The 14145-nt window shown below is 43.8% G+C and overlaps 1 protein-coding gene across 10 annotated transcripts in view; it reads left to right on the top strand.

Moving 5' to 3' along the window:
- inpp4b (inositol polyphosphate-4-phosphatase type II B) overlaps nt 1–14145 on the top strand; it is a 506601-nt gene that overhangs the window by 355895 nt on the left and 136561 nt on the right. For all 10 annotated transcript variants that reach the window (XR_005633279.1, XR_005633278.1, XR_005633277.1 and 7 more), the window contains 2 exons: nt 2809–3021; nt 8225–8366. Coding sequence is in view for 7 of the 10 variants with exons in the window: in XM_039750186.1 (XP_039606120.1) it covers nt 2809–3021; nt 8225–8366 (355 nt within the window). In the remaining 3 variants the exon portion in view is untranslated. The remainder of the gene's footprint in view (nt 1–2808; nt 3022–8224; nt 8367–14145) is intronic.

The following is a 14145-nucleotide window of genomic DNA, read 5'->3' as shown; positions in this document are numbered from 1 at the left end:
GCGGCTGTCTGCTGGCATTGCAGCTGGTAGCAGGTCAAAGTCGCTGGGAAATTTAAAAGTTTCTTTTTTTTTAAAATCCGTCAATGTTTTAACAGGAGGATGGATCAACCTGAGGGTTTTTCACTTCGCCCAACTCTATTCAATTAAATCTAATATTTCAGTGAAAGCAGAAATTTGTGTTGCCGTCTGATTGCTAGATTGAAGCCGGATTGTCCATTCCTTGTCTAGTTTCTAAGTCGGGTTCTGCTGCCCACCACACTACCTGGTCTGTCATTCCAAGTGTCTGTGGTTCTCTGTGTGAAGAAAAACTTCCTGATGTCTGTGTGACGTTTCCCCTTCACAAGTGTCCCCGTGAACTAATTTTAAAGTCGCCTTCTCGATCCAGTGAACTCATTCCCTTCATCGATTTAAACACTTTAGTCAGATCTCCTCTTCATCTCTGTAAAGGCTCAGCTCTTTAAATCCTCATCACTCTTTCCCTGTAGCCATGGGATCAGCTGAGTCGCACTTCTCTGGACTTTTTCTAGCGCTGGTGGCATTGCCTGGGAAGGTCTCCCTACTTTATGGCTGCTCCGCCTGATCTGGGGTGCAACGCTGTGGCACTGGAAGTACTCCTGGGTCTGGCATAAAAGCAGCCAGTCTGCCTCACCATGCATTGGGTGTCAGCCTGGTAGGTGTGGAAGGAGATGACATGCATTATCCATCCATCCATCCATTTTCTAACCCGCTGAATCCGAATACAGGGTCACGGGGGTCTGCTGGAGCCAATCCCAGCCAACACAGGGCACAAGGCAGGAACCAATCCTGGGCAGGGTGCCAACCCACCGCAGGACACACACAAACACACCCACACACCAAGCACACACCAGGGCCAATTTAGAATCGCCAATCCACCTAACCTGCAAGTCTTTGGACTGTGGGAGGAAACCGGAGTGCCCGGAGGAAACCCACGCAGACACGGGGAGAACATGCAAACTCCACGCAGGGAGGACCCGGGAAGCGAACCCGGGTCTCCTAACTGCGAGGCAGCAGCACTACCACTGCGCCACCGTGCCGCCCATGACATGCATTATTTTGTTTCATATTTTATTGTGTTGTTCTGAACTGACTGAAAAACGCCTGTTAATCTTCTTACCATTAACGCTGAGCCTGACTTACACTCGGACTTCTATGTAATTTTGGTTAAGCCAGAGTCGGACTCGGGGTGAAACGTAATCATCTGCTTTTATATCATGGGGGAGATGGCCCGGACACAGACAGGTAGACATGTTTAAATCACCCACAACACGTTTATTAAACAACTAGTATATACAATAGTGCACACACAACCCCAAAAACTCCCAAAAAGTCCAGGCCTCACAATGCTTCTCTCTTCTCTTCAGGCCGCCTCCACTCCTCTCGTCCAAGACCTCGTCAACTCCACACTCGACTCCAGCCAATGAATGGAGGGAGGTGGCCCCTTTTATCCCTACCTGGACGTGCTCCAGGTGCCTCCCGATAATCATCCACTGGCACTCCCCAGTGTGGCAGAAGTACTGGCTGCTCACCCGGAAGTCACTCCGGGTGTCCCTGGTCTTCTTCCCCCCCAGCACTTCTGGGTGTGGCGGAAGTGCTGAGGGCTAGGGCTCCTCAGGCATTGGGGCGCCCGCTGGCGGTGACCACGGGCCCCTATAGGGTTGAGCTTCCAACCTCAGTTCCTGTGGTCCCCAAAACCACCAGGGTGGTCACCCCCATAAGCATAAGCCCTCCTCTGGTCCTCCTGGGCGTCCCGGCTGGGTACCACCCCAGCCTCCTGTGACAAGCATTAAGCCCAAATAACACTTGAATAACAGTATTCTGCTGCCATCTAGTGGATGAAATAACATCATGCTGCAAAAGAATCCTCAATATTTCTATGCGTTTTGCCATTTTTTTGTTAATTATTAAGAGTGGGGCGGAGCCTTCAACCGAAACACACAATGGCATATAAACAAAAAAAATGTAAAGCCACTTTTAGAACAAACTGAACCTGAGCACTCGGTTGTGTGTCCCGCAGGGGGCGCTCCAGCCCCCAAAACCCAACATAGACAGACAGTAGGCAGACGTTTAGCACACAACACACGGGTTTATTTACGAGGGGAATGCTCTCCAGTCGCTGTCCTTAGCAGCACAGTATACAGCAACACGCTCCTTTCTCCTTCTCCTTCTCTTTACTCTCTCTTTCCCCTTCTCTGTCTCTTCACCTCCACTCCTCCATAGCTGGCGTACCTGGGAGTACTTCCGGTCCCCCAACAGCTTTTGTCCGTGAGCACGTGCAGGTAAGGCAGTAGCCCAACAAAGTAGGGCTCTGCAACCCCTTGCAGCAGCCCTGGAACCCAACTCCCATGAAGCCCTGTGGGAATCCGTGGTGCCGTAGCAACCCCAGGTTTGCCACCCAGTGATCTGGGGGGGAGATAATGCCCTTTGCACGCTGTCTCCCCAAGCCCTTCCACTGTAAGCACATCCCGGCCAGGTAGGAGTTCTGACCGTCCGCAACTGTTGAGTCAAGTGATGGTGATGTCAACGTGAATTGGTCATCAGACATTGACATGGAGAGTAAAACTGGTGCAAGCGGTTTGGTGCTGCTGGAGGTGAGTACCCCATGAACTGGTGCCCAGGCTTCAGTGAAATGTGAATTTTTTTATTATTTTTTACATTTCTGTACTCTTTTGATATCCAGTTTTTCATTTCCAACCTGATTTTAGGAAACAGATTAGAACCGATCAGTAAGTGGTGACTGTACTTAAAAGAAGTGTCATTTGATTGATTGATTGATTGATTGCTTTACAGACAGAGCAGTTTGTACACGTGCTGAAAGATGAACTGGTCAAGAACGCACTGCTGGCCCTCTACACCGCCCGACCTGGCTACGTCTCCAAAGGAAATTCGCCCGTGTGCAACAATGTCGGCGCAAATCAGACCTCGCCCAAGGAGCGGTGCCAGTCAACGTTAAAGCGCCAAGACTCCATCCCCCAGCATTCAGAATATGATGATGAAGAATGGGTAAGAGATATTTTTTGTTCCGTTTCTCTTAACCGTGTTTATTTCAGCTCAAATGGCCGGCCTATTCGAATGCGGCCCAGAAACAACCTCAGAGTGGCCGAGCCCGTGGTTACACCAGAGACAAACTGAGTAGCCTTCAGAAATTCCTACATGAATGCAACACTCCACATAGCCGAGCAATATTCAGCCGAACCCACAATGCAGTGCATTCACGTTGTAGTGGAACTAGAAGTCTATGATGCAATCATTTTTACTTTCTTGTATACGAAGTACAGGGACAGTATTGTAATCATCCAAAGATTTGATGTCGAGATTTTGATGAATCTCGATGTTTTACACCTCCCTGACTTTGTCATATATGAAGTACAGGGAAAGTGATGTAATCGTCCAAATATTCGATGTCAAGATTTTGATAAATCTCGACGTTTTAAACCTACCTGAGTCCAAAAATACCATTTATGGAATTCTGTCTTTCTCTGTGTGTGTGTGTGTGTGTGTGTGTGTGTGTGTGTGTGTGTTTGTAATCACAATAACTTGAGGACACTTCCACTTCAGTCAACCAAACTTTGCATACATACAAGTATGAGGTACAAAACGTAGATTTCTATCAATTTTTGGACTATTTCCGTTAACTGGAAATGGTACTTTACCTTTTATTCATGCAGCCACAGAGTCCGATTTATTCAACTTTACTTTTATAATAATTGTTCAATATATTACTAATTTGATTTGATTTGTTGTTGATGCTTATTTAATGCACATAATGTAAAAATAGAATCCTGTCTTGTGGTTTACTTCTCAAACATCCATCCCCATATCTGATTATATGAGAAAGCCTAGGGGAGACCACTCACGATTTTTATTTTTGTGACTGGTATGCCGTTGTACCGTCACCTTGGCCGCGACAGCTGGTCGTGGCATCGTCTCCATATTAAGTGACAATCTGTAATCAATTACCTGCAGAGTCTTAGTTGTATTCCTGTTTCATCAATGAGTGCGAACGCAGGGTTTTCACAAGTGAGCGCCTCGTTATTGACCAGCTCCGCCTCCGCACTTCTCTTCATACGATTGGCTGGCCCACCACTCACACACTTCGATCCTGCGGTTTCAAGGCTGTGACGAGGACGACAATCAGCCATTGACACTCAAAGCAAAGAACAAATCGGGGAGACTGCATTTGATGAAAACAGACCAAAACGTTTGCAATTTATTTTCTTTAAGACTCTGTAGTGAGTTCTTCTTAAAGTAGAATGAGGAGCTCGGCACACACGCGAATCTCCAACTCTTAGGAAAAACTAAGTCTATTGGGAACGGAACCAGACAGAACTTTAGCCCCAATTTGATCCCCTCAGCTGGAGATGTCCTTTATGAATTTCCAAAAGGAAATAACCACCCAAGCAATTAAGTTAATTAAACAAACAAGAATATATGTTATAAACAACCAAACAAAACTATAAACACCCTTTAAGCAATCCTACCCAAATCCGGAACAACTGAACAAATACTAATTAATGTGACCACCCCCTTGAACCCTTCTATAATGCACTCCCCAGAAAATGGTGAAACAGAAAAGAAAGAAAGAGAAAAAAAGGAAATATTACCATTTACAGACGGCACAAATATATTCACAGCACATACATATACAGTGGGTATAGAAAAGAATCCCCCCTTCGAAATATTCCCATTTGTTTTCCTTTACAGCCTTAAATGTAAACACACAAACTAATATTTTTTCCAGCTTCACTTAGTCAATGCAGTCTATAACATCCAAGTGAAGGAAATCACAGCTACAGTTCAGAAAAATTATAAACAATCAAAAACAAGAAATCCTGAGATTAATAAATGGACCCTCGAAAAACTCACTCAGGTGTCAGTGCCCACCATTTCCATTTCCGTTACTGGCTTTCTTCCACCGGTGATCAATTGTAATGAGTGTGATTTGTGAAGCTGTTCCTGGTCCATTCATTCCCTTGCTTGGTAGAGCAACTGGCTGCACACAACTGACTATGGGTGGCAGGCCACTTTCAGAAGATCTCAGGGACAGAGTTGTGGACAGACATGAGGCAGGAGATGGAGACCAAAAACATCTCAAAGGCTTCATCAATCCCAAGGAGCTCAGTAAAGTCCATAATAAAGAAGTGTTTGGTACTACTAGGACCCTCCCTGGATCCTCCAAACTGGAGGCTATCAAGATGCCAATGGCCACTTTGAAGGAGTTACGGGATTTGATGGCACAGAGTGGTCATTAATGGTGTGCAGATGACAACAATTTCACAATCGTTACACAATTGTGGCTTATTCATGAGGGTCACACTTCTGAAGAAAGGCCACATTAAGGCTCGTTTCAGCTTTCCCACAATGCACCTTGAAGATTCTGATGCCAAGTGTTAAAAGGTCTTCTGGTCAGATGAGACCAAAATCAAACTATTTGACCAAACGGTCCACCAAGGCAGCTCACCATCCACAACACACCATACCTACAGTAAAGCATGGAGGGGGCAGCATCCTGATGTGGGGGTCCTGGGGCTCTCGTTAGGGTAGAAGGAGAAATGGAGGGGGCAAAACACCATCAAATGCTGGAGGAAAACCTGCTACTCTCTGCCAGAAAGTTGAAGATGGGCAGAATGTTCACCTTTCAACACGACAACGACCTGAAGGACACAGTAACATTGACCACCCAGTGGCTGAAGGTAAAAAAGTGAATGTCCTGGTGTGGCCAGTCAGAGCCCAGACCTAAATCACACTGAAAATCTGTGGAAAGATCTGAAGATAGCAGACCACCAACATTTACCAGCCAATGTGACCAAACTTGAACAGTTCAACTGGAAAGAAGAGTGGGGGGCAAATATTGAGTGGGCTCAGTCGAGGTGTGCAGAGCTGATAGAGCAAAATCAACAGAGTCAAGGCTGTCATTAAAGTAAAAGGGGGGTCAACAGAATGACATTGACATGGGGGGTGATCTTTTATTAATCTCAGTAGGTCTTGTTTTTGATTTTTTATGATTTTTCTGAACTGTGGCTGTGATATCTTTCACTTGGATGTTAGAGGTGGCATCGAGTAAGTAAAGCTGGGAATAAATATTTTTTGTGTGTGTTTTCATTTAAGGCAGTAAAGAAAAAAAAATGGGAATATTTCGAAGGGGGGATTCTTTTCTATACCCACTGTACATACATATATAAATTAGACATACACAGTCCCAGTCCCTTTTATATCAACTTTGTCTTAGCTTTGTATCCATCCGGCCTCGGAAGTCCGCTGATAAATCCAGCATATATATATAAAATAGAAGCGAACTCCCCGGCTTTATGACGACTCTTTTATTGAATGTTGAAGTCTGCCTTACCCAGTTGTATTGGTGTTAACGTCCGCCCATTGCAGACGCAAGCATCAAAAATGCAAGGTAAAGCCGTGGGGCTCCGAAGGCCATTCCTGGTTAGCCAGCACTCTGTTTTTTCCGTACACCTGAACCTTAGCTTTATTTGCTTTCCAGATAGGAGCTCCTTCCCAGATCCTCCTTTTAAAATGCGTGCCTTGTTCCCTTTTTAAGTTGGTTCTCCTCTTTACAGCATAGAACAGCACATTTAGGCAAGGACCCACAGGCGTGGTTTGGCCTCCCGTTGTGTGTGCTAATGTGGCTTCTATAAAATTCTTAGTGTAGGGTCTGAATAATTCTATTAAAGTACTGTATCTATCTATCTATCTATCTATCTATCTATCTATCTATCTATCTATTATATAGTGCCTTTCATATCTATCTATCTATCTATCTATCTATCTATCTATCTATCTATCTATCTATCTATCTATCTATTATATAGTGCCTTTCATATCTATCTATCTATCTATCTATCTATCTATCTATCTATCTATCTATCTATCTATCTATCTATTGTGGGAATTAAGACCCCAAAAAGCCCCCTTTAAGTCAAGTAGCCAGGCACAAATGAAGCTTACCAATGCGGCTTTATTTTCTATTTGAAGAGAGAGGTGATCAGAGTATCTTCTTGAGCAAAGTGATTCAAACATTTTTTTATCTTTTAGGGTGGCTGTGTGAGATAAGCTGATTCATGATTATACAACTTTAAGATATAAAATGATTGGTTAATGCAGTGCTTACACCTTTTATGACCTTACTTTAACCAGCGTACATGACTTAAAGTTACCATATTTTAAGTTTCGCCCATTACCAGTTTCCTTTTTTCAAGCACATACTTGCCACATTTAATCTTTGCAGGTTTCGCACACCCAGTTCAAGCACACTGCACCCGTTTTTTGTTTGCACAACAGTTCGCTTGAAGAGTCTTATCTTGCACACCCTAGCAGATTAGTTATCCCAGTTGACCTTTTAATGCCTTTGATTAACACTGAGCAACGTAAAGCATAGAAAAGTAATCCCACAGTATCTATCTATCTATCTATCTATCTATCTATCTATCTATCTATCTATCTATCTATCTATCTATCTATCTATCTATCTATCTATCTATCTATCTATCTATCTATTGTGAACATTACCCAGGCACAGACAGGCAGACATGTTGTAAATTCACCACCACACGTTTATTTACAATATTTACAAAGTCCAAAATCAGTGCACACACAAACCCCACAAAGTCCTGGCCACTCAATGCCTTCTTTTTCGGGCCGCCTTCACACTCTCTTCTGCCTTGTCCTGCCTCCACCCGACTCCAGCCTCGAATGAAGGGAGGCAGCCCCTTTTATTAGCACCCGGATGTGCTCCAGGTGAATTCCAGCAATCATCCACCGACCGGCCCTTGTGTAGTGGAAGTGCCGGCTGTTCTCCCGGAAGCTCTCCAGGTGTCCCTTCTTCTTTTCCCCCCAGCACTTCCTGGTGTGGCGGAAGTGCTGAGGTCCAGGGCTCCAAAGGCATTGGGGCGCCCCCTGGCGGTGACCATGGGCCCCCACGTGATCCAGGGCAGGCGTATACCCTCTTCTGGTCCTTCAGGGCGTCCTGGCCGGGTCGTAGCCCCTGGCATCCCTGACACTATCTATCTATCTATCTTATCTATCTATCTATCTATCTATCTATCTATCTATCTATCTATCTATCTATCTATCTATAATATGAAGGGCTCTGACTTCTTTTGGTATCCACTGTTCTCTAAGTAGATAATGTCTGTCTTCAGGCCTCTGGGCGTAGGTCCCTTGTCACTCCTGTAATGGCCGTTTCTTTGTCGTACAGGACCGGGTTTGGGTGAACGTGGCTCAGAGCTTAAACTGCATCATCGCCCTGGTAGACAGACTAATGGAGCACGAGAAAAAGGAACAGGACTGTGAATCAACTGACCCCCCACCAGAAGACTCTGTCGTCTCCCATAATAACGGTAAGAAATGCCTTCTCTTCCCAGCGTACATTTTTTGTGCCATATCCAAATCACGAAAGTCCCAAATTGTAAATCAGAAATCAATACCAAAACTAATCTGCTAAGCAAACTTGTGGCAGCACATTCATGTTGGATTTCTAATCTGTAAATTCAGAACAACAACAATGCTGTTTCATCAAGACTCATCAGTCACGGATAACATGAAGTCCATGGTGTTGAGTTTTAAAAAGTCGCGTCACCGACTGAAATCAATGCGATCGTCAGAGTTACGTCCCTCAGTGTGCTGCTCACAGGTGAAGATGAGTTTGTTAAAGATGCAATTGAATATGACAGGCAAGGTTAGTACCGAGAACAAAGCAGGAATAATACCAAAGCCCAATGCGGGAGAGAGAAAACGAAGCTAAAAGACGCATCAAAAGATTAAATGCAGAGAATAAAGATCCAGGAAATGTACAAAGAGCAACTGTTGGACTTTTGGTTTCTCTGCTTTTCTGTGTTGTTCCAAAGCAAAGAATAGAAATAAACACACGAAGACCAAAGCATTTAGAGTTGGCACACTTTTCTGGGAGAGGTGCAGAGGTGCCAGTATCTTTGGCTATGACTGTATGTAAGAATTGGGTATTTGACCCCTCGCAGTACACGGCCATTTGTGTAAAACACCGAGTGCCAGTTATTTTTGGCCGTGACTGTGACGGTCAGGTGAGGGAAGGAAATTTTGGCGTGCAAACCGGGTGTTTGATTTTGAACTTTTGTCGTTTTGAAACAAAACAAAGAGAAGCCCCCATCATCCCCCCACCCATTGGCTCTTCTTGAGCAGATCTCATTTTTGAGGAGCTCCATCTGGTGGTTTGCTCTGTCCAAAATAAAATGGCAGAAGTGCCAGGGCTTTATAGGCCTCGGACCAGTTGCCCTCACTGCCTTCTCAGGACTGTGACATAGTTAGTGACAGCGCCCCCTGTGTACCCGAGATGATCACACAGCCTGACTGAGCCCAGAAGGGGATCCTCTAACCTTCATACTCGACACTGTATTTTTGCACTAATGAAATCTAAGGGGCTGCGGTGGGTTGGCACCCTGCCCAGGATTGGTTCCTGCCTTGTGCCCAGTGTTGGCTGAGATTGGCTCCAGCAGACCCCCGTGACCCTGTGTTTGGATTCAGCGGGTTACAAAATGGATGGATGGATGAAATCTAAGAAGTTTTTTTTCCTCTCTTTAACAATTGATGTTAACTAAACAATGACAATATTTAACTGTTATTTTGAATTTATTATGAATTGGGGGTTTGATAAAAGATTGTATACGTTCCTTGTAATATTTTATATAACCATCCCTGTAGGGTACAAGCAGCATTGTAAACTTGCCTGATAGCAGAAGTCTTAACGGGAGTTGGAAATGTCTGCCCACCTTTTAAGCAATCTTTTGACATGGGGGTAATAGAAATAAAAAGCGCTCAAAAACAGAAACCACGACAATGATTAATGGCCGCCTTCCTCATCTGTAATTCAGTTTTAGCCTTTTCTTCATTCGCGGCCCAGTATGGACTGGTGAGTGGCAGGGTCCGAGATCTGCTTTGAGCCTCTTTATCGTCTGAACAAAGCAGCCATCGACATGTCGAGATAACGATGTGCTGCCGCCACCGCACTCCATTCATCTTTGTGCCTTTAATAACTGAGGGTGGCATTTGTGAGAAAGACATCATCCGGCACCCACCTGTGGAACCAGCACCTGAAATACCCACCGGTTGTTAAAAAATGGGAATAGGAAAGCTCGGCAAAATAGCACCTTAGCCCCAACAACAACAACTAAATTCTTGTATGGCCCAGAACCGCACAAGGAATGCCTCAGTGGGCCTTAACAAGGCCCTGTTTTTTGACAGCACCCCAGCCTTGACTCCCAAAGAAGATAAAAACTTACCCCAAATAAACCTTGTAGAGAAAAAAATCAAATGGAAGAAATCTTGGGAAAAGCAATTCAGAGAGAGACCCCCTTCCCGCTAGGTTGGGCGCTCAATGAGTGTCAAACTATGCGGTAAATACAAACACAAGTAATCATCTTCACAGAGCTAACAGGCCAATCTGTCATGGCCACCTCAGAAATGCAACACAGCAGTACAAACTACAAAGCAAAATGCAGCTCTAGATGATACCCCTCACTAAATACAGAGCTGTCATATACGTATAAGGATACAGATTTGTTCAAATATCCCAACAAGAAAGTAGAAACTAGTTAATATAAACGACATCTATCAGTTAAGGGGAGAAACCATCGCCAGATTGTAGACAAGGAGTCAGAGACAAGCTGGACACCATCAGAGTCTTGGTGACCTCGGCCAACTAGCGGCCTCCCCTTACTGGCCATTCTAGAGTGTTGGAATGGCCAATCAAGTAAAAGGACCTTCTACCCCATGATTCCTGTGCTCCTTTATCTGAGACTAACAAAATATCCGCGCTTTGCAGCGACGAAGTACTGCCTTAAAAATTTTATTAAGAAGAAAATTAAACCTTTTTAAACTGAGTGAAAATATACCACTAATTATCTGTTAAGGATCTCTTTGTACACCACGTTGTGAGTTCGGCCCTCCGGTTGTAATATGACCAAGCTGTGCGCTGAGCTTACTCTTGAGCATGTAACGTACAGTTGGCCATGTGAACAGTAATCTTGTCTCAAATCTCACAGCTTGGATTGCTGCTGTCATAATCGGTTTGAGTTTCATGGTTTGTTTCAATGACGACAGTATTTGTAGGACTTGTGTTGAAGTGACATTCGGCATCTGTCAGGCACTGTAAGTATACAACCGGTTTCATCGATAACTTCACATCCAGCTTTTGAGAGTTTAAACATTCATAAACATCAAAGTGTCCACTACTGAAATCGTCACCTGTCAATCTAAGATGTTTAAGAGGCATTGGCGGTTGTCGGAAGGTGTAAAATATTTGGCCATTTCGGTACACTTGAAAGTGACAACCGAACAATTCAGCGGCAGTCATCAACTCACATGCAGATCCATAGGTGAAGGGCTTAAGCATTTGACTCTTCTAGTGCTCCTGTGTAGTCTAATTATCTCCTGTACCGTCATCAGTCCACACCTTGAGCCTGTCCCAGTCATTCAATACATAAGACACAATGTTCCTTCGGATATCAAGAGTGAGCCTGATATGGCCGTGCAATATGTAACACAGAGAATGGAAAAGGCAGGTGCCATCTCCGGCATGGAAACCACTCGGTAAGTGACAGTTCTTTGATCGATGGTGATCACCTCGATGACATGTTAATGGGGGTACGATTTGAATGATAAAGGAAATGGGTACCTGAACAATGTAAAGTAAGTCTAAAATACCTACACAATAAATATAATCGTAATAAATGAACAATAAAACAGCGGAGAAGTCGTGGATTAAATAAAAAGGCTGTAGTTATCGGCAGGGAGACGTGAATCCCGTGGCGAAGCAAGGAAGGGAATGTAGAGACTGGAGCGACGGACGGCCTTATATAGGCAGGCAGCCAACAACGGGAGGCGTTGGGATGGGGACCCAACGCCGCCCACACGGTGACCGAGCTGCAGGCTATGGACGTATATATGTACGTAAGTAGGATTCAGTTAGCGTTGGGAACCCGCATACCAAATTTCTTGAAGATGGGCCCATAATTAACAAAGACCGTTGAAAAGTTCAATATGGCGGTCGACCGTGGCATCATACCACCGAAATAAGTGCCAAATTTCAGCCTCCTACCTACACGGGAAGTTGAAGAATTAGTGACATTGGAAAGTTCAATATGGCGGCTGACAGTGGCGTCATACCACCGAAATAAGTACGTACATTGGTTTTGGTTAGCGCAGGGAAGTCGCCTACCAAATTTCGTGAAGATGGGGCCGTAAATAAGAAAGTTCGACATGGCGGACGTTGTCGACCGTTATGACTGTTACGTGTAGAATTTCGAAATGAAACCTGCCCAACTTTTGTAAGTAAGCTATAAGGAATGAGCCTGCCAAATTTCAGCCTTCTGCCTACACGGGAAGTTAGTGAGTGAGTGAGTGAGTGAGTGAGTGAGGGCTTTGCCTTTTATTAGTATAGATGTCTTTTCCATAGCAGGCAAAGAACATGACAGTAATGTGTTGGCACCAAGTGTCACATGTGAGTACTGAGAAGAGAAGACAGAGTAGGAGAGCATTAATAACAAATCATAAATATATTATATTTTAGTACAAATGACTAACAACAGAGATGCAGTTTGCACAGCTAATCAGCAGCTCTAGTCAGGGTATCCTGGATTAAAGTGCTGAGCCTTCAGCCGGGATGTAAAAGCTCAGACAGAAGGGGCATCTCTTATAGTAGCAGGCAAATCATTCCACAGCCTCGGGGCCCTGTAACTAAAGTCTCGATATTCCAATGTTATTTTGTTAATCCTTGGAATCAGAAGCAGACAGACATCTTGAGATCTTAATGTGTGCTCAGGTTTATAAGCCATGATAAGTTCAGATACTGTAAGTATGCAGGGCCTCGGCCATTTAAGGCTTCATATGTAAAAGGAGGATTTTGAAATCTTCCCTTTCCAGGTAGGTTGGGTGTCAAAGAGAAAGGGGTTAATACAATACAATACAACACAATACACAGAACAAATCCTCAATACAGTATAAAAATAAAAATTGTAGAAGTACGGAGTAGAATTTAACAGTAGATCATATCACATAATATGATTTGGATTTGTTTAGAGTCCTGGAGACCTCATTCATCAAGCTGCTTCCCCCATTTGGCCATTTCACAGTTGAGTCAGAGCTGGGCCAGCCAATCCGATGAACGGACCCCTCTTTCCCACGATTCCTGCAATCCTCCATCAGAGATGACTTTACCTTAGGCAAGCAAAACAACTTGGCAGGTGGGCAGTGGGCACTAAGTGCCACATTTGAATACCAAGAAGAGAAACAGAATAGGTGAGGGTTAGTAACAAATTATGTTACTTCTGTTTTAGTGCTAATGACTAACAACAGAGATGCAGTCTGTACAGTTAATCAGCAGCTCTAGTCAGGGTGTGCTAAACTGAAGTAGTGAGTCTTCAGCTGGGATTTAAAAGCTGAGACCGAAGGGGCATCTCTTATAGAAGCAGAAAGACCATTCCACAGTTTAGGGGCCCTGTAACTAAAAGCTCGACCTCCGCCTGTTATTTTATTAATCCTTGGTAAGTCATGATAAGTTCAGACAAGTAAGCCAGACCTTGGCCATTTAAGGCTTCATATGGAAAAGGAGGATTTTGAAATCTGCCCTAAACTTAACCGGGAGCCAGTGTAAAGATTTAAGAACTGGAGTTATGTGTTCATACTTTCTGGTTCTTGTAATAATTCTTACAGCAGCATTTTGAATTGACTGAAAGTTATATAAAGAACGATTTGAGAAGCCTGTGAAAACTGCATTGCAGTAGTCAATCCTACTAGAAATAATGCATGAGTTAATTACTATATAATTACAGTATCCCGTTTATTTACAAAATGCCTTCATTTTCCAACATCTTTAAGAGGAAAAAAATATTTTGGATAGTTTTGTAGTGTGCTTTTTAAATGACATGCTAGTGTCACGCCTCGATTGTGGGTTGATTCCATAAAACTAGTGTTGATTCCAACAAAGTTAAATAATGACAAAATATTGTTTGGATCAGCATCGTTCCCTCAAAATTATTAACATCTCTGTTTCCTCTTTGTTCAAAGAGAAGTTGTTCTCATCCATCCATTCGTTTAACTCACCAACACATCTAATTAAGAACAACATTGGAGAAACTTCATTTGGTC

This window comes from Polypterus senegalus, chromosome 4 (genome assembly GCF_016835505.1).
Source record: "Polypterus senegalus isolate Bchr_013 chromosome 4, ASM1683550v1, whole genome shotgun sequence".
Lineage (NCBI taxonomy): Eukaryota > Metazoa > Chordata > Cladistia > Polypteriformes > Polypteridae > Polypterus > Polypterus senegalus.
The sequence above is the reverse complement of the archived record's forward strand: the minus strand, read 5'-3'. Positions and strand labels throughout refer to the sequence as shown.